This window comes from Erythrolamprus reginae, chromosome 12, assembly GCF_031021105.1.
Source record: "Erythrolamprus reginae isolate rEryReg1 chromosome 12, rEryReg1.hap1, whole genome shotgun sequence".
Classification (NCBI taxonomy): Eukaryota; Metazoa; Chordata; class Lepidosauria; order Squamata; family Dipsadidae; genus Erythrolamprus; species Erythrolamprus reginae.
The window spans coordinates 7,786,634-7,814,605 of record NC_091961.1 but is presented as its reverse complement, the minus strand read 5'-3'; the positions used below and the strand labels follow the sequence as shown (position 1 = coordinate 7,814,605).

Genomic DNA, 27,972 nt, shown 5'->3' with positions numbered 1-27,972 from the left:
GAAATATGAGATGATGAAGTCTTAGGGCAGTTCAATGTTTGAAGAGGGCGAAAACAGCTTCCCTTGCCCTCCTAGAGGCCCTCTGGAGGCCAGAAATGAAATTTAGTGACTTCTGGTGAGCCCAGTAGGCCCGTTTTTCACCTTCCCCAAGCTCCGGAGGCTTCCCTAGAGCCTGGGAGAGCTAAAATGCCCTCTCCTACCCCCCCGGAGGCCCTCCAGAAGCCAAAAACACTCTCCCAGAGCCTCCCTGTGAGCCACAAAATCAGTTGGCCAGTGTGAACATGAGCACTGGAGCTAAGCTAAGGCAACAGCTCGCATGCCAGCAGATATTTATTTATTTTATTCATTTATTTATTTTCTCCAATACACAATGAGGGTTTTAGTGGGTATATATCTATATAAAATACATGATGAAGGTTATAGAGGAGATACTCATAGTAAAATATATCTAAGAAAGAATAGAAAAGAAGATATAGTAATAGAACATATCAATGAAGGAATAGAAGAAGAGATATAGGAATAGAAGAAAGGGATAGGAGATATAGGAGAGCAATAGGACAGGGGATGGAAGGCACTCTAGTGCACTTGTACTCGCCCCTATATGTATATGATATGTATATGATATGGCTATGTGTGCCACCTGTTGCACATGTGCCATAGTGCATGCCCACACTAATAATGCAATGCTCTCCCCACTGGGCATGCACACAACTCCCAGGCTGTCCATCTCCCCTGTTTGCACACAGGCTTTACTGAAGCCTCTGAACTTCCACTTGGCCTGTTGGGTCATTTTTCAGAGAGAAAATGGCCAAAAATAAGGCAAAAAATCAGCTGGTCAGCACATGCAGGTGCTGGAGCTGACATAGGGCAATGCCTCACGTGCCCTCATATATGGCTCTGTGTGACACCTGTGGCACTCATGCCATATGTTCACCCCCACTGTCCTATGGCTTTAGCAGAAGAAACCAGAAATGGATCAATAGGTGGCATGCTCACTGAGGCTACACAAAACTCTTACACAAAAGTTATGGAAAGTTCTGCAATAGGCAATTGCTGAAAAGATTCCTTTGATTTGTTTTCCTTCTTTTTTTCCCTCTTGCAGAAGTAAAGCCTAAACATGCACTCGGAACAAAATATTGCTAGTCCTTGAATTGCTACCATAACTGGGACCAGAATTTCCATTGCTAAGCAAGCCAGTTGTTAAGTGAGCCGTGCTCAGTTTTACAACTGGTTTTGGAAACTCTCTTAAGTGAATCACACAGTCATTAGGGACTCCAGCTTGCATATCCTCCAGCCAGGCTGGCGCAGCAGGTAGAGTGCTACACTGCAGGCCACTGAAGCTGACTGTAGATCTGTAGCTCAGCAGTTCAAATCTCATCACCGGCTCAAGGTTGACTCAGCTTTCTATCCTTCCAAGGTGGGTAAAATGAGGTCCCGGATTGTGGGGGCAATATGTGGGATCTGTTAAAAAGTGCTATTGCTAACCTGTTGTAAGCTGCCCTGAGTCTAAGGAGAAGGGCGGCATAAAAATCAAAGAAAGAGAGAAAGAAAGAAAGAAAGAAAGACAGAAAGACAGACAGACAGACAGAAAGACAGAAAGAAAGACAGAAAGACAGAAAGAAAGACAGAAAGAAAGAAAGAAAGACAGAAAGACAGACAGACAGACAGAAAGACAGACAGAAAGAGAGAGAGAGAGAGAGAGAGAAAGAAAGAAAGAAAGAAAGAAAGAAAGAAAGAAAGAAAGAAAGAAAGACAGCTGGGAAAGCCACAAATGATGATTACATGAATGCAGGATGCTGCAACAGTCATAAATACATGTGAGTGTCACACCAACTGCCCAAATTTTGATTCTGTGACTCAAGGGAGGCTGTGGCGGTTATAACTGTGAGGACCAAGTCTTTTTTTTCAGTGTGATTATAACATTGAATGGTTGCTAAACACATGGTTTTAAGTCAATGACTAGAAATTGTTGATTTCAAAAGACTGCAAGATATGACAGATGTAACATACCTTCTATGTTAGAAGGGTGAGGACACTACCGTGTTTCCCCGATAATAAGGCAGTGTCTTACTTTCTTTTTACCCCCAAAAGCCCCCCTATGTCTTACTTTCGGGGTATGTCTTATATTGGAAAAAATAAGACACACCCGGCCAACCCACCTACCCGAACCCGCAACACCCGTGTCCGGTAAAAAGTAGTAGCACCCTCCCCCCCCCACACACACAAACACATGGAGACACATCCGCATCCCCACCTGCCCGCCCCGTCCGGAGCTGCCGGAAAAGAGGTGGGCGAAGGAGGGCGCAGCTCCGGCCGCTCGCCTCGCCCGCCCACCCGGCGTCTCCGAAGCTTACCGGTCTCTGGCGGGCGCCTTTCGGCAGGAGAAGCCTTCGCCGGGCTGCTTCGCTGCTTGTTGCTGTTCCTGCTGCTCCCGCTGCTCCCGCCGTGTTGCCCATCCCGGCCGGTAAGCTTCGGAGACGTCGGGTGGGCGGGCGAGGTGAGTGGCCGGAGCTGCGCCCTTCACCTCGAGCTCCCTCCGGAGCCTGCCGCCGCCTCCGAGCTTCCTCCGCCGGCCGAGGAGTCCTCCTTATCCGCGCCGGGTTTGGAGTAAGGCTTGAAGCTGGACTTGTCCTCGGCGGGCGAGGCGGCGGCACTGGCCGAAGCGGCGCGGCTCTGGCTGCGGCACGAGTGGGAGCTCCGACTGCGCTTCCTGCGCAAGCCCAACGCCGACAAAGAGACGTCCAAAGGCGGACCCTTGAAGCTCAGCGACATCGGCGCCGAGGACAAGTCCAGCTTCAAGCCTTACTCCAAACCCGGCGCGGATAAGGAGGACTCCTCGGCCGGCGGAGGAAGCACGGCGGCAGGCTCCGGAGGGAGCTCGGGCGGTGGCCGCTCCGCCGCTTCGGCCAGGGCCGCTGCCTCGCCCGCCGGGTGGCCCAAGCTCTGGGTGCAGCGCGCCACTGCGCACAGCTCCCTCGCTTTTAGTACCGTGTTTCCCCAAAAGTAAGACATATGTCTTACTTTCGGGGTATGGCTTATATTAGCCGACCCCCCTGAAACCCCCCATATGTCTTACAATCGGGGGGGTCTTACTATCGGGGAAACACGGTATTTTATCTTTTTCTTCCTGCTGTTGCACGGTTCAGAATATTTTCCCCCATTCTGCTTCCCATTTGCGGAAAGTCTCTAATGTCTAACCTGCTTTCCTCTTTTATCCACCACAGATATGGATATTTGGTTTCTTGGGCTATGCTTCCTATTCTCTTTCTTTAAACTCTTGTGTTTTTGGGGAAGCTATTGAATGGTGGTTATTCAATTGATGAGAACAGTTCTACCTTTTTAAATATGAGAATGGCGGCCTAGAAATCTGAATGAATGGATGGATGGATGGATGGATGGATGGATGAATGAATGAATGAAAAGTTTTCCTTTATCCTTACCCTAATGATGCAGTCATAACGCATGAGTTAGGCTGGCAAGTACAGGAAGTTTTGTCATGACCGATACCAAGATTATGACCCATCTCGTGGGCCATTGTAGCTGCAACAAAAATTGCTCCTTCGCTATGGTCCTGAAGAAAAGAGAACACTTTGTTTATTGTCATCAAGAAACTGACAATGAATCTAATTATTATTAGCACTAAGTAGGTAAAACTGGTGACAAAGTGACACATTTTAAGTCATTTCAGAATTCCTCTAGCACTTCTGAATGTATGTTTCCCCACCAATACTCCTGAATGTCCACAAATACATCCACAAGAAACTTTAAAGCCTGGAAGCTGCAGCACAGGAGAAGATCAAAAGCTTTGCAGCCATTTGATATCTGCATTTATTGAGTTCCTAAAACTTACAGGAAACTTCACTCCAAAAATATTCATTGGTTTTTGTGCAAGTTAGCATTTTAAGAATATTGAAGGTTGAAGCTTTAAACAGACTTTAAACAGACTTAAGAATGAGTTGTTCTTTCTGAATATTTTTTTTTCTGAATAAAAATGACAGACTTAGGATCATCTAATACTACCCACATCCTACCTCTGCTTATTAAGAAACAAAACTTTATGATTTTTGTTGTAAACATTTTTTTTAATTGCCATGTCTCTACATTCTTTCTGTCTCTGGAGAGGGGCGGAATACAAATCTAATTTATTATTATTATTATTATTATTATTATTATTATTATTATTATTAATGAAAGTGGTCCCAGTGGTACTTGGCACACTGGGCGCAGTACCAAAGGATCTCAGCGGACATTTGAAAACCATCGGAATTGACAAAATCTCCATCTGTCAATTGCAAAAAGCCGCTTTACTGGGATTGGCAAACATCATTTGCCGCTACATCACGCAGTCCTAGGTGCTTGGGAAGCGCCCGACTGGTGATGAAATACGAAATCCAGCATAGTGATCTCGTTTGCTGTGTTGCACTGACATAATAATAATAATAATAACAATAATAATAATAATAATAATAATAATAATAATAATAATGTTCATTTTTTCTCAATAAATGCACAGCATCATCTTAACTAATATGGTTTTCTTGCAGGATCTTAAAATGCTGGAATTTCTTTATTTCTAAGTAGATTTATTTCTAAGTACCGGTAGGTTTATTCTCTCATTTTCTCAATGTACATTAACTCAACCCTATGCAACCTAGATCTTAAATTTACTGGATGAAAAGAAGGGTGATTCATATTTTTCATTAGGATCACTGAGAATATTGTTCAGAAATATTATTTGCAAGTATTGCAACCTGATTTGACCTGCTCATTTGCCAATCAGAGCACAGTTCGACTTTTCCTGATCCAGAAACATTATATTATTATTATTATGTCAATACAACACTTATTATTATTATTATTATTATTATTATTATTATTATTATTATTATTATTATTATCATCCTTTAGACTTGTATGCGGCCCCTCTCCGAGGACCCGGAGTGGGTCACAACATGCAATACAAAACAAAGTCTCTACAAATCTAATAGTTAAAACAGTTAGTTAAAAATCCCCTTATGTTAAAAAAACAGTCTACTCAACCACATCCACACATAACATAACAGTCAGAGGAGAAGAGGGCATGGTCTAGCTGCCCCATGCCTGGTGACATAGATGGGTCTTAAGGGTCTTGCAAAAGGCGAGGAGGGTGGGGGCGGTGCAAATCTATGAAAGGAGCTGATTCCAGAGGGTCAGGGCCACCAAAGAGAAGGCTCTTTCCCTAGGCCCTGCCAGACAACATTGTCTAGTCCAGTGTTTCCCAACCTTGACAATTTGAAGATATCTGGACTTCAACTCCCAGAAGTCCCCAGCCAGTGAACACTGGTCTAGTCAACGGGACCTGGAGAAGGCCAACTCCCATAAGTAATATATCATCACCTTCTTTTTTATAGTTCATTGCATACAAAAAGCTCAATCTGCATCATGTCTAGAATGCATTGTGTCAAAATGCCATCAATTGAGTTAGGACCTGGAGATGTCAAATCCACAAATAAGTATGGGTGAAAAATGACATGGATCAAAAATAAGAAGACATTTTATTTGTAAAAAAAGTAATTCCTGTATATAAGTTTTCACTTGAGTACAAATGGGTAACAGATATCCCTTCTAATAACCTGAACAACTGCTGAAGAATACTTCGAACGGCAGAAGCTGTCCATATATCCAAGTCCTACAGTTTGTCCATTGAAGTCAATGCCCCTAAAAGAAAGAAGGAGAGGGGGTTAAAAATATAGAAGATAGAAGCACATTGTGTAGTGTTAGCGCATACATAACTCTCCATGGCTTTTGCAAAGCCCTCACCCCATTCTCAGCCAGTACCAATCTTCAGAATGTTAGAATTTATTTTAGGCTCTAGTCTCAGAAGCCATTTAATTTGGCTGGTGTTAGCATGAATTAGTAAGGGGTTAACATGTTGTCTAAATCCAGTCCACTAGGTTAGTGTAAATTCCATTAAGTCTTCGTAGTCTTCGGAGAGGGGCGGCATACAAATCTAAATAAATTAAAGCTAAACTAAACTGTGTGGTTATTAAAGGCTAGCCGGGACTGAAAAAGGAGATTGGGCATCAAATCAACATCTGTGGCAAAAATGAAATGGATTTGGGGGTTTATTTTAATATTCTCTCCTTCACTTAGATCTGCCCTCCATCTAGCCCCTAACATATTTCATAAGACTAACTTGTTATGCATCTATTCGATAGATTGCTCACAACGGAATTGTTATTTATTTATTGGATTTTATTGGATTTGTATTTGCCCAATATCTTATGGATATATGATAATAAATGTGTCAAATTCCCATTCATGAAATTGTATGACAATGTATAGACCAGTGTTTCCCAACCTTGGTAACTTGAAGATATTTGGACTTCAACTCCCAGAATTCCCCAGCCAGCGAATGCTGGCTGGGGAATTCTGGGAGTTGAAGTCCAGATATCTTCAAGTTACCAAGGTTGGGAAACACTGGTATAGACTGATGGGATGTGGAACTGAGTGGTTAAGGCACTGGGCTTGTTGACTGGTCATGTTACTTGCTTCAGTTCCTGCCAACCAAGCAGTTCCAAAGCACACAAACATAGGTAGATAAATAGGCACCATTTTGGTGGGAAGGTAATAGCATTCTATGTGCTTTTGGCATTTAATAATGCTGGCTATGTGACTATGGAAACATCTTTGGACAAAGTTGGCTTCTTAGCTGTGCTATTGCTAAACACTATAAATAGATTGAGTATTTTATTATTTTAGTCTATTCTTGGTTTATCTGTTGTGTGATGCAAGCATTCATTTAATTGATGCAGAATGGGAACCAAAACATTACTTAACTGAATTAAAAATGCATTTGTAAGTACAGCCAAAACATAGCAGGATAATTGTTTGAGTTTCAATTTTAACTCTGCTGTTCTGTTAAAAAAACTTCACTAATCTTCTGTTCCGGGTCTATTTGACCTGGACCAAAAATTGTTCATTTTAGGTACTTATATTTTGTCTTTTTGAAAGCTTTTTTCACTTGGAAACTAGTTTGAACATTTCTGCACACAATGAAATGAAAATTGAACTGAAAAGAATTGATGCATAATGATTAATTTTGCTCATAAAAGGCCCCCCATCCTTGCTTATTTATTTATTTATTTATTTATTTATTTATTTATTCATTATTTATTTATTTATTTATTTATTTATTTATTTATATTTGTATGCCGCCCCTCTCCGCAGACTCGGGGCGGCTCACAACAAAGTGAAAAAACAATTTACAACAAATCTAAATTTCTACTAAAAACATTTAAAAAACCCCATTTTCTAAACACAGATACATACACACATACCATTCATAAATTGTATATGCCCGGGGGAGATGTCTCAGTTCCCCCATGCCTGACGACACAGGTGGGTCTTAAGGAACTTACGAAAGGCAAGGAGAGTAGGGGCAGTTCTAATCTCTGGGGGGGAGTTGGTTCCAGAGGGTCGGGGCCGCCACGGAGAAGGCTCTTCCCCTGGGCCCCGCCAACCGACATTGTTTAGTTGACGGGACCCGGAGAAGGCCCACTCTGTGGGACCTAATCGGTCACTGGGATTCGTGCTTATTATACTCAAACAGGCTTATACTCAATTTAAAGTGAAAATGGTTGTGAGCAGCTGGAGGGGAGGCCTTATTTCAGATAAAAAACCCCAATAAGCATCATTTTTTTCAGTTCAGTTTTCATATGATTGTGTGAAGAAACGTTCAGACTACCTTCCAGTGAAAAACGTTTTCAAATTGACCAAACATAATCACCTCAAATGAACAGAATTTTAGGGACTTTTTTTCAGCAAGAAAGAAGCCCCCCACCCCCAAAAAAATTATCATAGAGAAAACCTCTGAAATGATGCAAAGTCGTGAAACTTAAAGTTTCAGATATGCAGGGAAATTTTTTTACGGGATCTCAAACTTTGATTTCGGGTTTCACAGACCCGAACAGAACACCAGGGTTAAATCTAGGTCAGGAGCCTGCAACACTCAAAGAGCCATTTAGACCCATTTCCCACAAAAAAGAAACTACAGGGAACCTCAAAACCTGGGTGGGTGTGGCCAACTCAATGTCATTCCCTCTTAGCCAATCACAAGAAACACACACAGCCATGCCTACCCAGGTTTTGTGGCTCCTAGTGTTTTCTCTAGATATGTATGTCTTTTTCTCTGTGTGTCTTTGTCTCTGTCTTTCTCTGTGTGTCTTTGTCTTTATCTCTCTCTCTCTCCCTCTCTCCCTCCCTCCCTCTCTCTCTCCCTCCCTCCCTCCCCCCCCCTCTCTCTCATATGTCTCTGTCTCATATGTCTCTGTCTCTGTGTGTGAATGTTTCTCTCTATCTCCCAGGCCAGGCTCTGGAGCTTTGGGTTGCTGACACTGGATCTAGGTGAAATATCAAGCTAAGTGTTTGATTTGCAATCATTCAAGGACTTCTCAAAATCAGCTCTCATCTACCAAAAAAATAATAAAAAGAGTGGTTGGCTTTGACCCAGAGATGTAGTTCACATATAGTTTAAAGTACACAGCATAGAGCGGAAGCTCTGTGCAAGCATCAACCATCCCATAATCCTCCACTCCCAGACTCCCCCAGTCCCTTTCCCCCCAATGAGACGTACGTGAGTAACTGAGCATTATCGTGACTTCTGCGTGGAAGCAAATCTTTTTCTCTCCATGCTCCAAATAAGTCCAAAGTGGCATCCACGTCTGACTGCACATTAATCTTATCTTTGTCGGACCAAATTTCTAGGCCAATCAGTGCTATATAAACATCCAAATCTCTGTACATCTGTCAGGTGGAAAATGATAGCAATTAGAAACTTGAATACAAATAAACCTTGAGAAACTTTTCAAGATTAAAAAGCAACTGACATTGGATTCTGTGGGCAGGTAAACAAAAAATAGATCTAGGCATCACTGGGGGAAAAAAAATCTCTGGAGCTCTGGGCTCAATTGTGATGCAAGGAAACCACCATGCTAAGACAGCACTAAGGACTCTATATATTGGGGAATAATAATAATGTATTAAGCAGGAGAGATGAATAAAATGAGAAAAATAAGCATGTGATTTGACTCATGGATTTTCCTGTTGTCTCCCTGATTCTGACTGATCATCAACAGTGAAAATGTAAAGAAGGTTAATAGGACACTGCAATATGAGTGTATCTCCTCCTAGATACACCATAATCCAACTCAAATTGAGTTCCCCTCTCCAGATTTTTTTTTATCAGGGATCAGTTTCATAATCAATTGAGCTTGGAATAGGCTAACTCTGTCCATCTCTTTCTAATGTCCAAATTCAAACCCCTTAACCACAGCCCTCAAATAATCTAGTTATAGATGTAGTTCAGATTGAATTCTTGAAACCCTTTTGGATCTGCATCCTCCCAACACAGAGGCTGTATTTACATCCATCCGTCCGTCCGTCCGTCCGTCCGTCCGTTTGTTTGTTTGTTTGTTTATTCGTTTATTTATTTATTTATTTATTCATTCATTCATTCATTCATTCATTCATTTATTTATTTATTTATTAGATTTGTATGCCGCCCCTCTCCGTAGACTTGAGGCGGCTCACAGCAATAATCCAAACAATATACAACAAATCTAATATTTAAAAATATCTAAAAAACCCTTATTTAAAAAGCCAAACATACACACAAACATACAATGCATAAACTATATAGGCCTGGGGGAGAAGTCTCAATTCCCCCATGCCTGATGGCATAAGATACTTATTAACCTAATTACTGAATTAACACATTTTCTGGGATGGCCTTATATGCTGGATGACCAGCTGGCCAAATGATCTAGTGTTGCCTCATTCCAAGCCACAAAAGTTAGCATTCTTACATAAGTCCATCTCCTAACTCTCTTTACCTGGTTAAGTGTGTTGTGTGAACACAATGAAAATCTGGGGTGGGGCTGAGAGAAGTTTAAATCCAACAACTGAAATAAATTTTTGCTATGTACTCTTACCCCATTTACAGCATTGACCATTTGATATACTTTTGTTCTTATAGCAGTTACATCTTCGGAATATTTTCTGAACTATAGAAAAGACAAAAAAGTTAAGATGAGATCATAATTATAGGAAGAAGGGAGCGAAGGAGGGAGACAAATCAGTGAAAGGATTATTGAACTTGCTGATTCAAACAAAAATATTGTAACTCAAGTAGTCCAAAGAATTCTTTTGTGCTGATTTTTTCATCTACATTTGTGCCATTAATATAGTAAGTTTATTAACTTTTCAGCAGCATACATTGTCTCTTCTGGTTGGAGGACAATTTGGACCACCTACTGAAATACTTTCCTAAATTGGATGCCATATTTCCACATTTAGAGAAATGTAAAATAAGAATTATCCACTAGACATCTTATTCTTCATTTTTTTTAAAAATGTTTTTTAATGTTTTATTGTATTGTTGACTTTTATTATTAGATTTTAACTGCTTTTATTGTTGTCGTATTTATTCCTATTGTTAGCCACTCAGAGTCCATTTGGAGTGAGCGGCATATTAATTAATTAATTAGTCATCCAACTTGTAAGATAATCATTCTAAACTGTGTAAGATAAACAATCTCCACTAGACATCTTATTCATCAACTTGGATATACAAATTGTACAGGAATGTTTCAAAGAAACCTATATAACTGTTTATTGCTAGTGTGGGATAAAAAAATTTTTTAACAGAATCCAGGAAGAACAAATGTGCAAATTAGAGAATATTAGGAAATGTCTCTTCACTTTGTAAATATTGACAAGGTCCAATAATGAAAAAAATATCAAAGTTTATGATAAAGCACATGTTAAGAGAAAACAAGTTAGGATGTTTGTTAATGTCTTCAAAAATGCCCACAATATAAAATAATAATAATAATAATAATAATAATAATAATAATAATAATAATAATAATTTATTAGATTTGTATGCTGCCCCTCTCCGAAGACTCGGGGCAGCTCACAACAATAATAAAAACAATATTATAGTAGAACAAATCTAATATTACAAAACATATACAACCCTATCATTATTTAAAAAACTAAACAACACATTCATACCAAACATAAAACAAAGTATAAAAGAGCCTGGGGAAAGGTATCTCAACTCCCCCATGCCTGGCGGTATAAGTGAGTCTTGAGTAGTTTATGAAAGACAGGGAGGGTGGGGGCAATTCTAATCTCCAGGGGGAGTTGATTCCAGAGGGCCGGGACCGCCACAGAGAAGACTCTTCCCCTGGAGCCCGCCAAACGACATTGTTTAGTCGACGGGACCTGGAGAAAGCCAACTCTTTGGGACCTTATTGGTCGCTGGGATTCGTGCGGTAGCAGGCGGTTCCGGAGGTACTCTGGTCCAATGCCATGTAGGGCTTTAAAGGTCACTTTGAATTGTGACCGGAAACTGATTGGCAGCCAATGCAAGCCATGGAGTGTTGTGGAAACGTGGGTGAACCTTGGAAGCCCCACGATGGCTCTCGTGGCTGCATTCTGCACGATCTGAAGTTTCCGAACACTGTACTCAATGCAGAAAGAAAATGGAATGATATCCGGGATACTTACCATTCTATTGTCCACAACTACGACAAACTCAACGAATTTTGGGTCCTGCAAGTATCTTAGTTGCTAAACAAAACAATAAACAAAAGGCTGTTTAGACATGTTGCTTCCAGCAGCCAACAAGAATCTTAGTCATCGTCAGATAATCAGAAAACTGCTTGGTCAAAATATCTGACCTCTCAGAAATGTTGAAGAAGACATTTATAGGGAAAAACCTTGTTACAATTTTAGCACTTAGAGCAGGGATCCCCAACCCCTGGGCCACGGCCCACTACCAAGCCTCGGAAGTGGTAGGTGAGCATTGGCATGAGCATGCACATCTCCAGCGCACATGCATGGCCATCAATAAAGCTTGGATGGACTTCTTTCATTTGCACAAGTGTATGTATGTGCCCACTGCTTTCAAAAATGGAGCTGGGTGTACGCATGACTCCCCTGCTCGTGCCGAACAATCCCCTCTCTCTGCTTGTCAGCCGCAAACCTGAAAAGGTTGGGAACTCTGAGTTAGAGAATGTGATGACACATTTTTGAGGGGAAAGTACATTACACAATAGATTGTCAAGCTGAAACAAAAGTTGTCACCCTTTAAAAAAGTGTATCATGATGCAAATCACTTCCTTTGTATTAATATGGTGTGGCACTTGTTTCCAGTTAATCTGATTTTGGAATTTATGATACCAACAGTTAAGAATAAATTTATATAATAATATCTAGTTCTGAATAGAATTTAATCGGGATAAACACAAGCATGTGAAGAAATCGCTTTCTTTGACCTATTTTTCAGCCTGATGATCCAATGACTTTCTCATGTTCCCTTCCCTTTCCCTAATAAAGGATCTCAACCAATCATATGAGAAACATGTAGTCATGCTAGGTAAGGTCATGGTTTGACCTTCTAAATGGTCAAAGATTTATAGCTTTTTTAAATGTAATTTTACTGAAGTAATTCTCAGGCACAAGGAATAAGAATAACATGGTTAAGTGCTCAGAGTAGTTTCTTTATTGCTGCTCTCCTATAGACAGGAATCTTGCCAGACTAAAGTACACTCTATGTCAGTGTTTCCCAACCTTGGAAAATTGAAGATATTTGGACTTCAACTCCCAGAATTCCCAAGCCAACAAATGCTGGCTGGGGACTTCTGGGAGTTGAAGTCCAGATATCTTCAAGTTGCCAAGGTTAGGAAACACTGATCTATGTAACCATTGGATACATCCTGGGAAAGTTTTAGGGAGGATCCCTTCTGAGGTCCTTTCTGCTATCCAAGGACACATTGCTGATCTGCCTCTTATTTCCCTGGGACAGAGCCATTCCTTCCTGCATTGCACTGCTAGATTCCACTACAATAATGCTCAAATTACTCAGGAAGTACACGTATGCTAAGATCTGCATGTGTGAGGATGTATTACTTGCTTTTTTTCCCTAGGAAAGTGTATTTATGGGTTTTTTTCAGCACATAGAACTACAAGGCCAAATTGCCAAATTATAGAATGAAATTAGATTAGATTAGATTTATTGGATTTATATGCCGCCCCTCTCCGCAAACTCGGGGCGGCTCACAACAGGGTAAAAACAGTACATAATAACAAATCCAATACCCACCAATCCAATTACAATTTTAAACTAAAAAATTCATAAAAAACAGCCCCAGAATATTAAAAAACACACGCATTCAATCAATCTAACACCAAAACAACATGGGCAAGGGGGAGATGTTTCAGTTCCCCCATGCCTGACGGCAGAGGTGGGTTTTAAGAAGTTTGCGAAAGGCAAGGAGGGTGGGGGCAATCCTAATCTCAGGGGGGAGCTGATTCCAGAGGGTCAGAGCCACCACAGAGAAGGCTCTTCCTCTGGGTCCCGCCATACGACTGTTTAGTCCACGGGACCCAGAGAAGGCCAACTCTGTGGGACCTAACTGGTCGCTGGGATTCGTGCAGCAGAAGGCGGTCCCTGAGATAATCTGGTCCGGTGCTATGAAGGGCTTTATAGTTCATAACCAACACTTTGAATTGTGACCGGAAACTGATCAGCAGCAACCAATGCAGACTGCGGAGTGTTGCTGTAACATGGGCATATTTGGGGAAGCCCATGATTGCTCTCGCAGCTGATCGGCACATTCTCTAACTCCGAGTCCCCCAGCGTTTCCAGCTTTGTGGACTGGCAAAGGGGGAGAGGAGATGGTTCTGCATGAGGAATGGGGTTCAGCTCCACATGTGTGAGCAGTGGACACATACACATACTTGTCCAAATAAAACAAGTCCATCCATAATTTCTCGCTAGCCATGGATGTGTGCTGAAGATGAACATGGTCATGCCAATGCTCACCCACCCAATGCTCTCTGAGGGCTACTTTCTTAACTCTGCTGCACAAGATTGTTTGAATAAAGTGACCAGGACCTTTATTGAGACTAGAAAATTTATGATAAAAGGCCAATTAAGGATCAATTAAACATTATATATATAACCACAACTTGCTGAGAATAAAGAATTTGGAAATGGGATCTCCTCCCTTATGAATTTGATCTAATGACCCCCCAAAAGAATTTCTCTTTTATTTTACATTTTAGAAACAAGTAAATGAACCCCTGATTTCTAACCATTATGTATACCTGAGAGTTTAATATAAGACTTACTTCAGGAGTAAGACCTGACTGAAGGCTCTTTTCAATGGGCTTATCTGATTCCCAAGTAGTCTGGGTTACCCCACAGGTTTTGGGGGTCTCATTCTCTTTTTCTAGACTTTCATATTTGTAGATTGCATGGGCTTCGCTGTTGGAATGCTTCAAAGGTTCAATAAAGTATGTCTCCCCTTCATGCTTGAAATGTCCTCTGTAAAACAATGTTGAAAAGGGTGGTCAGAGAGGGCGGTCAGCAGAAGAGAATATTGTTAGTTTGGGAATGGCCTGGACTGATGATGTTACCTAGTTGGGTAATGAAATGTTTGCAGGGAAACAACCAAGCTCTGAGAGCCATTTTTAACTAACCAAGTCAACACTCCTTGTGTTTTTGAATCTCTCCTTAAAACTCAGTACTTTTAAACTCATACTCCTTTCTCATGTTTCCCAAAGATACAGCTATGATCAGAAAAATATGTATTCTCAATACAACCAGGAAATACAGTGATACCTTGTCTCACGAACTTAATTGGTTACAGGACGAGGTTCGTAAGGTGAAAAGTTCGTAAGATGAAACAATGTTTCCCATAGGAATTAATGGAAAAGCGATTAATGCATACAAGCCCAAAATTCACCCTTTTGCCAGCCGAAGCACCTGTTTTCACGCTGGTGGGATTCCCCTGAGGCTCCCCTCCATGGGAAACTCCACCTCCAGATTTTGCAATGCTGCAGGGGAATCCCAGCAGGGGAATCCCACCAGTGCAAAAATGGGCGCTTCAGCTGGCAATGGAAGTCCAGAGGTGAGGTTTCCCAACGAGGGAAGCCTCAATGAAATTGCAGCATTTGCGATGCTGCGATTTCGCTGAGGCTTCCCTCGCTGGGAAACCCCAGACTTGAAATTCTCCACCAGACTTGAAATTCTCCACCAGACTTGAAATTCTTGGTTTAGACAACTTACAACTCCGTCATCTCCATTCCGACTTAATTATAGTTCATAAAATCATATACCAAAATGTCCTACCTGTTAACGACTACTTCACCTTCAACCGCAACAACACATGAGCATGAAATCGATTTAAACTAAATGTCAACTGCTCCAAACCTGACTGCAAAAAATACGACTTCAGCAACAGAGTAATCAACGCCTGGAATGCCCTACCTGATTCTGTGGTTTCTACTCCTAACCCCAAAACATTCAACCTTAGACTATCTACAATTGATCTCTCCTCCTTTCTAAGAGGTCTGTAAGGGGCGTGCATAAGCGCACCATTGTGCCTACCATCCCTGTCCTATTGTTTACTTTTTATCATTACTTATCTAATGTTTTATATGTACAAATTATCACCCTATAATTGTTTGACAAATAAATAAATAAATAAATAAATAAATAAATAAATAAATAAATAAATAAATAAATAAATAAATAAATGAAGACCAACTAATGTGCATGAAAAACTGATATCCTTCATTTTAAGATGGAGTTATGACAACTCCAAGAGCAGTATTTTATTCTTAAAAAAACAAATAAAAATAAGAGACTTACTTCAAACCATTGCATGCACTAATTACTGCAGTTGAGTGAGCTTCATCCTGGATGTGTCCATGATAATAGCAGTGATCCTGTATGGGGACAAGAGGATGACTCTGGTTAAAGCTTGTTTGTAGGGTGACTTGATGAGCAGAAGAGCCGTTCCAATGTATTCCACCACATCAATGAAATATTAAGACATTTTGATTCAGGGGGACTGAAGACCTGCTTAGTATTAATTGCTCCAAAATAAACGTAGGATAAACAGAAGTCTCCATAAAAACAAGTCACACTCCAGAGAGAGATACCAATTAATTGTTATTTTCTTGAGCCCACACAATGAAAGTTTTAAGAAATATACACAGAGATATAATTCCTAGCATCATCTGGAAGCAGGATCCATGTAGACATTAAAGTCAGGAGATTTCTGTTACACACTAAATTGGAGCAATTTGTATGAACTTTGCAGATGTTAAGCCAGAAGTAGTTTTTGGACACAGGCGATGTAATGTTAGATCGATTTGGGGAGAAAGGGCCAAGGACTTTTTATTTATTTTATTTTCATTTTATTGTTTTGTCAATTACATATTGGCGGTACACAAAGGTATGACAACAATGTTTATATACGTGATACTAGTACTGTGATATTTTTGGAGCTGGGCCCTTTTAATTTGAGAGATATCAAATTAATTGTATAGGAGCAAAGTGAATTTCTCTGTTAGTAGTGAATTCTAATAATAGAGGAATTAGGAAAGAACTAGTTGATTGAAAACTTGCCCTACTAATTCAATGAATAAAACAAACTGAGTTTAACAATCCATACGTCTTTATATAAATATTTCAGTCCTTATTGTTTGAATAGCCTGGTCTGATACATTCATATTTGGAATATTGCTCTCAATTTGTTTTCTAAAAGCAAGACACTGGATATTACCTGAACTGGAGGGCTGGTTGTAATTTCTCTGCCATCAGGGGAATAATGAGTCTCGCTGTAACCTTCTGCAAAAAGTCCTCTGGAAAGAATGAAAAGATGAGAATATCTATTAGGATATTCAGGAATTAAATAGGGCAGAGATAATTTCATAATAAGTTTACAACTATGCCGCCCCGAGTCTACGGATAGGGGCAGCATACAAATAAATAGATAGATAGATAGATAGATAGATAGATAGATAGATAGATAGATAGATAGATAGATAGATAGATAGATAGATAGATAGATAGATAGATAGATTGATAAAATATGCATTTAAGCCTATATTGTTTGGTATCAAAGGAAAGGAGCAGGTATTTCAAGCTCATGAGGATGCCTGTTTGAGATGAGCATACTAGATTCACCCGAGGAAAGAGATTTGCATCAAGGAAGCTATGCAATTCTCTTCACCAAGGCTCAGAGGGGGTAAGATTGAACAGAAGACAATTTGCATTGCCTCTTTTATTTATTCCTCTGGACTATGCAACAATCTGATGAAACTGCTTGGTCCATAAAGGAGAGCAGCATAGTTCTATTTACTTAAGAGTACTGTAAAAGGAAGCAATCTCAGGGAAATGGATGCCTTGAACAGAAGCAGCTTTCTTGAAGTTTTAAACCAACGTATGGAGTCACTTTCCACTCCTAGAGTCACATCCAGGGGTGGGCAGCAGGCAGGACAGGGTGGAATGCAATTCCACCAGTGGAAATGTATTTATTTATTTATTGGATTTGTATGCCGTCCCTCTCGGAGGACTCGGGGCAACTCTCAATATAAATGAAGCTGTGCGCCCAGCTCCAGCTGACCATCCCACCTTCCCCTCCTCCTGCTCCTCGGAAAAGTGGCAGGGAGACCAGCATCTCCTCCCCCCTCTTTTCTCAACAGCGAAACAAATTGACACCCCAGAGAGCGACAATGGTGAGGTTGTAAATCGAGGACTTAACAGTTCACTTGAACGATGATGATCATTCAAGCCAGTCCCACCTGGTAACATGGCCGGCAAGCCACTCCTACCCAGTCACATGACCAACAAGCCACACCTACAAAATAAGCTACACCCACAAAATAAGCCACACCCACAGTGTGGGAGTAAAAATTATGACTGCCCATTACTGGTCACATCTATGCACCTGCACGTGATCATCCAGATGCTGCCCTTGAAATCCTATATAGCCTTCATATTTAAACAAAACAAAAGGGGACATTTGCATTTCTAAAGCACACATTAGAATTTAGCATGAAATGTCTCCAGTGGTATGAAATAAAGTGACCCACATAGGCTTCACATCTATGCAGTACAGGGACAGCCACGCTAACTTCAATGGTGGCCTTAACAGGTTTGGGGTTAATGAAAATGGCATATTTTCTTTTAGTGGTGTTAGTGGTTTGTTTACATATGAGAAATCCAACCTAGAATTAAGAGAGATTTCCTAACAATGGGAACAATTAATTGGTGGAACAGTTAGCCTTCAGAAGTTGTAGCCGTTCCATCACTGGAAGTGTTCAATGAATGATTGGACTTCTGTGGAATGGTATAGTCTCCTGCTTGAGCAGGGGGTTGGACTAGAAGACCTTCAAGGTCCCTTCCAACTATATTGTTCTTTTCTGCTGAAAAACAATTTCATTCCATTTTGGTTCCCTGTAGTGAAACAAAGCTGTCAGCGTTTCTTAAGATCTGTCTTGATGAGTTGTGAAAGACCAAAAATTTGTTTCCATGGTTAATTATTATGCAAATATAAGACAGATGGTTTATAATAAAGATAAATAATATCTTTATTAATATATTGATTTACAGTTCAAATGGAACACCCCAAGAAGATTCAAATGGTATTGCTAAAAAAAGTGTAGTGAACTCTAGGCTTATTTAGGTGGTATCTCCATTCATGCCTTAATAGGTCATGGTATTTCATACCTTCCATGCTTCAATATATAAATTCTATTGTGAATTGACCAGCTGTATAGACCTCTTAGGAAATGTTATTCAGATTAATGGGGTATCTGTGAAGCAGCATAAGCAATCATTTAAAAAACAATATAATATTCCATAACTAACCTGGGGAATTCATGTGGTAGAAGGTTATGAGCCTTGGATGGTTCAATTTTATCTAAATTGTTATAATCCAGCAATGAACCACAGAAAGCTCAAATAAAAATTATCAATTCAGGGGTAAAACATAATTAACATGCTCACCAATTGTTATATTTTTCTCCTAGTGTAAAATTTTAATTTACTTCTACTTTCCCAAACAAAGCAATACAATTATTATTTCTCTTGGATTATGTCCAAGAATATACATTTTCCATATTGTCCTAGTAAAGTTAAGAGAACTTCTGAGTTCACATACTTATTTCTTTCTAGGTGAAGGACCACTGGCTCTCCATTCACGTGAAATTCATATTTCATTTTGTCTTCATACTCGGTCTGAAATGCAAAGAGTTCAGGGTTCATTTGTTTGTTTTTAAACAAAAGAGGCAAATAAATTGTGTACCCTCTTAACAACTCTACTCCTGTGCCAAATGGAGAGCTATAGTCAAATTATTTATTAGATTTATAGTATTTCCTCTGTTGTTTGAAGGGTGCTATAAAATCTTAAATTAAATTAAACTTTGCTGCATAAGTTCAAGGAATTCATATTGCATTGTATCTTCATACCTGGCCTGAAATGTAAAAAGTTCTTTTTTTGTTGTTTTTGAACAAAATGAGTATCCTCTTATCAACTCTAAACCTGTGTCAAATAGAGAGCTATAGATAAATCTGTTTATTAGATTTAAATCTAATAAATATATTTATTTTATAGATTTAAATCTAATAAAATAAATAGATCTACATATAAATCTATTTATTAGATTTAGAGTATTTTATCAGTTCAAAGGGCACTACAAAATCTTAAATTAAGTTAAACTTTCCTGCATAAATTCAAAATCTCATTCTCTGACTGAAGTTTTTGGTGAATGAAGTTGGGCTGGGACAGAGACTGACTCAAAAGTCATCCAGTGATGGCCTCGAATCTGGTTGTTAGTCCTAACCTTGAGGTGTAACCACTACAGCATTTTCACCTAGAAACACAACTTTAATTTTTCAAAATGATGCATTCTGGGAAGCTAGAAATTAGAATTTTGTATCTCATGGTTCACAATTGTTACAGTTGTGACCCGAGAACATTAAAAGGAAGGAAGAAGAAATTCTACAGTCACCTATAAAATATATGTTAGATACTAGTAACCAGATCCACACATGTAGAGTTTAAACTAACTACTTAATTGTATTCTGCCTATCTCCCTAGACTGCTTTCCTTCTCTTCAGAACAGATAAATAAAATTTAAGGGAACTTCCTTGAAGGGAGGTGTTGAGGATGTTGGTCCTGGTTCTGTTGCAGCTGTGAAATAACTCAAGGCTAATTCCCTACTTGATCCCTCTTCCCTATAAGGCTGGGTGCAACCTATTAATATTAGGAAATTCTATTTTCCGTCGCCAGGAGTCTCCTCAATTTTGTGTGAATTGGGTGGCAATATAAATTTGTTAAATGAATGAATGTGAGTGAATGAAGCACGTAAATTGCAATGGAAAAAAAATCCAGATAATCATTAGATGGCAGCAAAGGATAACCAAAAATTATTTTGGCTGGCAAGAAATAATTTACTAAGTTCTTTTTCTTACCTCTGGCTCAGCTTTCTGAAATCCTCCTTTGGGCAATGAAGGCACTTTCTGTGGATACACTAGTTCATAATCATTAACATTCCCGGATTCCAGGATTATAGAGCTCCCTTCATAAGGGGAAAAAAGAAGAGAGCTTTGGTTTACTTTGGAGTGTTTTTCTTCCATTCTCATATCCACAGCTCCATTTATTATGCAGCTATCAGTGAAGAATGGAATCTTTTTTTCTAGTGGAACACATCAGAGAAATCCAGATTTTCTCTGGGTATGCAATTTGCTGAATGGTTTTTGAGAGCTAGGAGACTATCTAGAGAAGTTGTTCAGACAGCTGGAAAAGAAAGATTTTGGAGATTGAATAATCTGGTAAATAAATAAATCTCAATGAATTTTACTGAGTGATAAGGATAACAAGAGAACCTGTAAATCACAACTGTTTGATTCACACAATTCAGTAAACCATACTGCATTATGGTTTAGCAAATTATTTGGTCAAAAAGCTTCTTATTAGGAATTCCTTCCAGTTGAATTGCTATTTTACTGCCATCCTAATGGGTTGGTTGACTTTCCTTTCTTTCACTTTCAAAAATACAGTGGTACCTCAGTTCTCGACCACAATCCGTTCCAGAAGTGTGGTTGAGAACCGATTTGGTTGAGAACCGAATTAATTTATCCCATAGGAAATAATGGAAATGGATTTAATTGGTTCCCAGTCCATTGACTTGCTGGGAACCAATTAAATCTACAGTATTTCCTCTATTTCCTATGGGATAAGGATCTGAGGGGATGGGGTGAGAGGGAATGGGAGTCGGAATCCCAACACACCCCTCCTGGCCACCCTCTTAACAGCCTCCCAGTCTCTACCTTGTAACTGCTCCAAGCTGCAGGAAGGGTAGGGCTGGCTGCAATACCGGCAGTTTTGGGGGGCTCCTTTCCTCAGCGGTTCAGTTCGGTACCTCCAGGCAGCTGCACCAACTTTTTCCTTCCCGGCAGCGACGGCTCCGGCGGCTTACCTTCATCACATGATGTTCCTGACGCTGCTCCTCCTCGTAGGGAAGCCGCTGGAGCCGCCGCCGCCGGGAAGGAAAAAGTTGGTGCAGCTGCCTGGAGGTACCAAACTGAACCGCTGAGGAAAGGAGCCCCCCGAAGCTGCCGGTATTGCAGCCAGCCCTACCCTTCCTGTAGCTTGGAGCAGTTACAAGGTAGAGACTGGGAGGTTGTTAAGAGGGCAGCCAGGAGGGGTGTGTCGGGATTCCGACTCCCATTCCCTCTCACCTCGTCCCCTCAGATCTTACATTTCGGATAGTAAACAAAATTTTCTGTTCAGTATCCGAATTTTTGTTTGGATACCGAAGCAAATTTTTGCAGAAAATTTTGTTTGAAATCCGAAATGTATGAAAACCGAGGCGTTTGAGAACCGAGGTACCACTGTAGTCCATAGCATCATAATTATCACTGGGAGACCTAACGTGTGCATAATTGAATTTAGTGATTTCAGAATTAAACCAAAGTTGAAGAATTTAGGATTTGTTACTATGTATACATTCAATGGTCACCTGCTATTTGCTCTTTATGATGCTTTGTATGTATAACACTTGTATAACACTTACAGTATTCCCGGATGTAGGCTAACAATTCATTCCAACAAAATGAATTTCAATGTGGAGACAAGCAAAATTTTATATTAAAACCTATGAAGAATAGTTGCAGGATTTGGGTTTGAATTCTTGTAGTCTGAAGAAAAGAAGAATTGGGGTGACATGACAGCAGTATCCTAGAACCTCATGGGCTGCCACAAAGAAGTCAAATTATTCTCCAAAGCACCAGAGGGCAAGACAAGAAACAATGGTTGGAATCATAGAAGATTGACGGCAGAAAAAGACCTCATGGTCCATCTAATCTGCCCTTATACTATTTCTTATATTTTATCTAGGATGGATCTATGTTTATCGTAGGCATGTTTAAATTCAATTACTGTGGATTTAACAACCATGTCTGCTGGAAGTTTGAAATATTAAGGAGAAACTTTAATATTAAGGACAATTAACCACTGGAACAGCTTGCTTTTAGAAATTATGGGGAATCTAGTACTGGATACTTTTAAGAGGGAGAGGGATTGGGGGATGGAGATGGAGACTGAATTATAAGCATAGCTAGCATTTGGCTCTGGAAACTTGTCTTCTGAGATTGATGGGCATCTTCCAAAGCAAGCCCCAGGCAGAAAAATAAATCTTCCTCTGACCTATCTATGTACCTATCCATCTGTACCTGATGATGCCAGAAAGATGGGAGGAGTTCGACTCCACTTACTAGCAAGCAAGGTTATTATTCCTATTTTGCTTAGAGCACAGAAAAGCAGCAATTTCCCTTCCATCTCCCTTTCTTCTTTACTATACTGTTCTTCATAAATTATTATTCTATTTTTTAAAGTTATTAAAGTTTGTTAAAAAAAATCAAAACCAGAAGCACCCACAGATGATTCAGCTGGATTCATAAACTTATTTATAAACATAGTTATAGTAACAAACTTTATTAACTTTCATACAATACCACAAGTAGAATTCTTCTTCAATAGGTTACAGGCAGCAGAGAACAGTTAGTTTCATTTCAGCAGAGTTCAGAGTGGAAGAGCACAGAGTGGAGACTGGAACCACACCCAGCCTTAAGCTTAAGTTTCAATTTCAATTTTGTGCACAAACTCAGAAGTGTTCAAGCTCCAATTAGCTAACTTAGTTGTTGTGCCTATTCATTGGCTAACTTTTTTTACCATTGACTCTCCCTTGCCCTTCTGGTAAGGACATCTCCATCATTCCAACAACCCAAGGCTATCCCAGTGAGCTTTGTAATAATATGTGGGAATGACTTGGGAGACAGGAAGAGCCACAGTAGGGACTCTCCCTAGTTTTCTGCAAAGTCAAAGGAAAAGAGGGAAGAAACAATAAGATAATTTAAAATCTAATTTTAGAAAAAAAATAGTATCATATTACCTTGAGAGCAATTTCAATATTCTCTCTAATAACAATAGCACCAGCTTTTGTTTGGCTTAATATTATGTTATCTTAATTACAGAATGCCTAATTGATCAATTGGAAAAAAAGAGTAAAGCTGAAAACATTTTATTTTTCTTTAACACATTGCTTCCTAGAATTTTCTTGCCACTTGCTTTCCAATAATTTGAGTAAAAAATGGATTAGAAAACTGAAAAGGATGGAGAACTCTGCCTCTCCATCCTTTTCAGTTTTCTAATCCATTTTTACTCAAATTATTGGAAAGCCTTCTCTCCAAATTTAACATGGTTTTTTTTCCTGAGGATATTAGGACTTTTCTTTCTCAGAATCTATTTTTGTCTTGACAAAGTTTAAGCAATTTTTAAAAAAAATCTATGTAACTTTGTGAGGTTTGAGAACAATTACTCTTTTGCTAATTGGAACAAATTTTGGTTAGGCATCAAAAGAAATCCCATAGAACTTTGTTGAGTGCCATAGACTTTTAACAGTAAGAATCTGAACAAGGAAACCAAAGAAAACATCTTACCTTGATATGGAAAAACTGCTAAGTATATAGTTACCAAGAGAGCTTGGATCATTTTGGAGCCTGGATGGGTTGGTGGATAGAGAATCTCTTTCTGCTTCCAATCTGAGCTCTTCGCCTGTTGACTGTGAGAAGCAAGTAGTGAGTCCTTCAGCTCCAATTCATGCCCTTATATGTGAAGCTGTTTGCTAAAGGATTTGCACAAAATCTAAGTTGTAACTATATTATTGGAGGGCAGTTGTCCAACTGGCTTAGTGCTTGTCACTCCATCAATGACATCCGGAAAGCTTCTTTGAAGGCATCCCTCAAAGCAAAAGTCAAAAGGAGATGATTAAATGCTCACAGTGATGCTCTGCCTGGCTCACATGTTATACAACTCAATTTGGGGGCTTTTGGACATGGGGTCTTAAATGCCAGGAGTTGGTATAGGAAAATATTTCCCTTTCAGTCATCTTAAAAATGAGTTACTCAATTAGCTTTCTTTCTTTAGCATTATAAAGTGGTATTAACATTTCACATGATTGTAATTCTAGTCCAACCTCCTGCCCATGGCAGGAGAGCCTACATCATTCCAGACAAATGACTGCCCAGTCTCCTCTTGAAAAGCTCCAGTGATGGCGCACTCACAACTTCCAGAGGCAAATTAATTAATTAATTGTTCTTACTAGCATGAAATTTCTCCTTAATACTAGGTTGAATGTCTCTAAATTCTCCCTTCTCATTCCTTTTAACTAATACTGCCATTTCCTTTGCAATTGTCCATCGTATATTTAACATCCTATTAATATCCTCCTGCACTTTTTTCCAAAATAATAATAATAAGATTTATTAGATTTGTATGCTGCCCCTCTCCGGAGACTCGGAGCGGCTCACAACAAAAACAACAATGTCCTATTGCTCTCCTATATCTCCTATACCTTTCTTCTATTCCTATATCTCTTCTATTCTTTCATTGATATGTTCTATTAGTATATCTTCTTTTCTATTCTTTCTTAGATATATTTTACTATGAGTATCTCCTCTATAACCTTCATCATGTATTTTACTATGTGTATATGTATATGTATACCCACTAAAACCCTCAATGTGTATTGGACAAAATAAAAATAAAATAAAAAAATTGCTCTATCCAGTGAATGGCTACCAAATTTTTACTACCACACTGTGGGCGTGGCTTATGCAGGACACCCTGCATTTTCTTTCAACATCTTTCAGTGCAAATTGAGTGCTTTGGGGTGGAGCTCCATTTTCGCTACCCCACTGTGTTCCCTCCATCCGGGCAGCAGCCCACCCCTTATCACTTTATCACTTTATCATCAAAGAAAGCAATAATATTTGTCTGGTGTGATCTGGCATGATGATAGAGGAGGTTATAGTTGCAGTAATGTTGGCAGTGAGCATGAAATTCAACATAATAGAACCTTGGTGGTGAAGTGGTTAGAGTGCAATACTGGAAGATATTTCTGCTGATCACTGACTGCGAGCAGTTTGGCAAATCGAATTTCAGTGGGCTTAAGGCTGACTCAGCCTTCCATCCTTCCAAGGTCGGTAAAATGAGGACCCAGATTGTTCGGGAAAATATGCTTACTCTCTGTAAACCGCTTAGAGAGGGCTGTAAAGCACTGTGAAGCAGTATATAAGTGTAGATGCTATTGCTATAATCCAGGCACAAGTCATTAAACAAAACTATTGTGTTCAAAGCATGTACTGTAACTTGTTAGAAACATAGAAGACTGACGGCAGAAAAAGACCTCATGGTCCATCTAGTCTGCCCTTATACCATTTCCTGTATTTTATCTTACAATGGATATATGTTTATCCCAGGCATGTTTAAATTCAGTTAATTTAAGTTCAGTTTAAATTCAGTTAATTTAAATTCAGTTAATTTAAATTCAATTCATGGTCCATCTAGTCTGCCCTTATACCATTTCCTGTATTTTATCTTACAATGGATATATGTTTATCCCAGGCATGTTTAAATTCAGTTACTGTGGATTTACTAATCACGTCTGATGGAAGTTTGTTCCAAGGATCTACTACTCTTTCAGTGAAATAATATTTTCTCACATTGCTTTTGATCTTTCCCCCAACTAACTTCATATTGTGTACCCTTGTTCTTGTTGCTCGTATCTTTATGATTTATATTAACATGGATTGTTTCATGATTGCTTATTTGAGCCTTATCATGATAATTAAGTGTTGTACGTCATGATTCTTGACAAATGTACCTTTTCTTTCATGTACACTGAGAGCATATGCACCAAAGACAAATTCCTTGTGTGTCCAATCACACTTGGCTAATAAATAATTCTATTCTATTTCATTCCATTCTATTCAACTCTATTCTACTCTAAAACTCACATTCCCCTGTTTTTTAGACCAGCAAATCTCTAACCACTATACCAAACTAGTTATTTCTTACTCCATTTGTTATTCATTGTGCTCTACCACTTCTAACCTTGGCCTTGACTGCCACTCATTCTATGGGTTACATAAACCATTATATGACTCTACATTCTTGGAAAGTAAAATAATAAAAACAAACAGAGACTTTAGAAGAAATAAAAAAACAGATTAGGGGAAAAAAGGTTGCTTCTTAAATTCATTTTGGCATTAATCTCCTTTTAATCTCCTTTTAATCTACTTTTATCTAATTCTTAGAATCAGATGCTGGCAAGAGACCAAACAAAACAACTGTGAAACCATTATTGTTTAACCTTTTGGCAATCACTTATTTTCATTATTATTATTAAGGCTATTCTTTAGGATGAAGATTTTGCTACTGTAAAGCTATTGTATACAGCTCTGATATTATTGTGTGTGTGTGTGTGTGTTTTAGCAGCTACTTTTTATGAATATTGTGGGGTCCTTGGAGCTTAACTATTTGTTTGCAGACATTTCAATACCAAACTAGATAACATCATCAGTGTTGGAAGGGACAGAGTTTGCTATCTATTAATATACAAAGGGTTTTCCCTACAAAGGTGTCAAGCCATTGTTCGAGTTTATTTATTTTATTTATTTATTTGTCAATCAAGTACTGTATAGGATAGTAGTTTATATAAACATAACATAGAAATTAATGATTAAAAAAGGCAATAGGGCAATAGGACAGGGATGGTAGGCACAATGGTGTGCTTATGCACGCCCCTTACAGACCTCTTAGAAAAGAGGAGACGTGTATTGTAGACAATCTAAGGTTGAAGATTTTGGGGTTTGGGGAAAGAAACAACAGTCAGGTAGTGCATTCCAGGTGTTTATCACTCTATTGCTGAAGTCTAGTTTGGAGAGGTTTATATTTACTTTGAATCTGTTACATTCTCATGTGTTGTTGCGGTTGAAGGTGAAGTAGCCATTAACAGGAAGGACATTTTGGTATATGATTCTGTGAACTATAGTTACATCAGTTTGTAGACGACGAAGTTGTAAACTTTGTTGGAATTATAAACTTTGTTGGAGTTGGAGACTACATGGTAGAATGTAGAATGTATTAGTACAGTGAGAATTTAGGAGGGGCAGTTGTATGAGAAGGAAGAATACTAGACACAACAAATTCCTTCTCAATACTCAAGGTCATCCTTTGTTCAGCACCTGCCCGGAAGTCAATGGGAGGATCGTGAATGTTGGCAGAACCAGAGTGATACATGTGATGAACTTGTGGGAGTGGGGACAGAGGATGAACTTTAAACTGGGTGGAGAAACCTAGGGGACTTTAGATTCTGGTTTCTCCAGTTCGTGCTAACACGGCTCTATTAATAAATTGGAACTTAGAGGAAGGCCAATCCTTGGAATCCGATTTATTTCTCGGATGCTATTTGGAATGCTGCCAAAGGGTTGATGAAAGTTTTCTTGGTGGGTCCTTGATTAGGGTCTTGTTTCCTATTAGCTTGTTTGTCTGAGTTGGCAATGTATTGATTGGGATATTGTTTACTTCTTGACTGTTGGTCTACTCACTGCAGGGTGGTGCAGTAGGTAGAGTGCTGTACTGCAGGCCACTGAAGCTGACTGTCGATCTGAAGGTCAGCGATTCAAATCTCATCACCGGCTCAAGGTTGACTCAGCCTTCCATCCTTCCGAGGTGGGTCAAATGAGGACCCGGATCATGGGGGCAATATGCTGGCTCTGTT

At 39.4% G+C, this 27,972-nt stretch overlaps 1 protein-coding gene across 1 annotated transcript in view; it reads right to left on the bottom strand.

Annotated features, from left to right (window-relative positions):
• Nucleotides 1-23,983, bottom strand: part of LOC139174779 (zinc metalloproteinase-disintegrin-like atragin) — a 38,747-nt gene extending 14,764 nt beyond the window's left edge. Inside the window, exons 1-11 of the mRNA XM_070765328.1 lie at nucleotides 23,849-23,983; nucleotides 20,321-20,427; nucleotides 19,008-19,084; nucleotides 16,626-16,704; nucleotides 15,707-15,783; nucleotides 14,182-14,377; nucleotides 11,554-11,616; nucleotides 9,972-10,043; nucleotides 8,615-8,784; nucleotides 5,613-5,697; nucleotides 3,441-3,571 (exon numbers count right to left, since the gene is read on the bottom strand). Coding sequence (XP_070621429.1) covers nucleotides 3,441-3,571; nucleotides 5,613-5,697; nucleotides 8,615-8,784; nucleotides 9,972-10,043; nucleotides 11,554-11,616; nucleotides 14,182-14,377; nucleotides 15,707-15,783; nucleotides 16,626-16,704; nucleotides 19,008-19,084; nucleotides 20,321-20,427; nucleotides 23,849-23,900 — 1,109 coding nt within the window. The 5' untranslated portion in view covers nucleotides 23,901-23,983. The remainder of the gene's footprint in view (nucleotides 1-3,440; nucleotides 3,572-5,612; nucleotides 5,698-8,614; nucleotides 8,785-9,971; nucleotides 10,044-11,553; nucleotides 11,617-14,181; nucleotides 14,378-15,706; nucleotides 15,784-16,625; nucleotides 16,705-19,007; nucleotides 19,085-20,320; nucleotides 20,428-23,848) is intronic.
• Nucleotides 23,984-27,972: the final 3,989 nt, after the last annotated feature.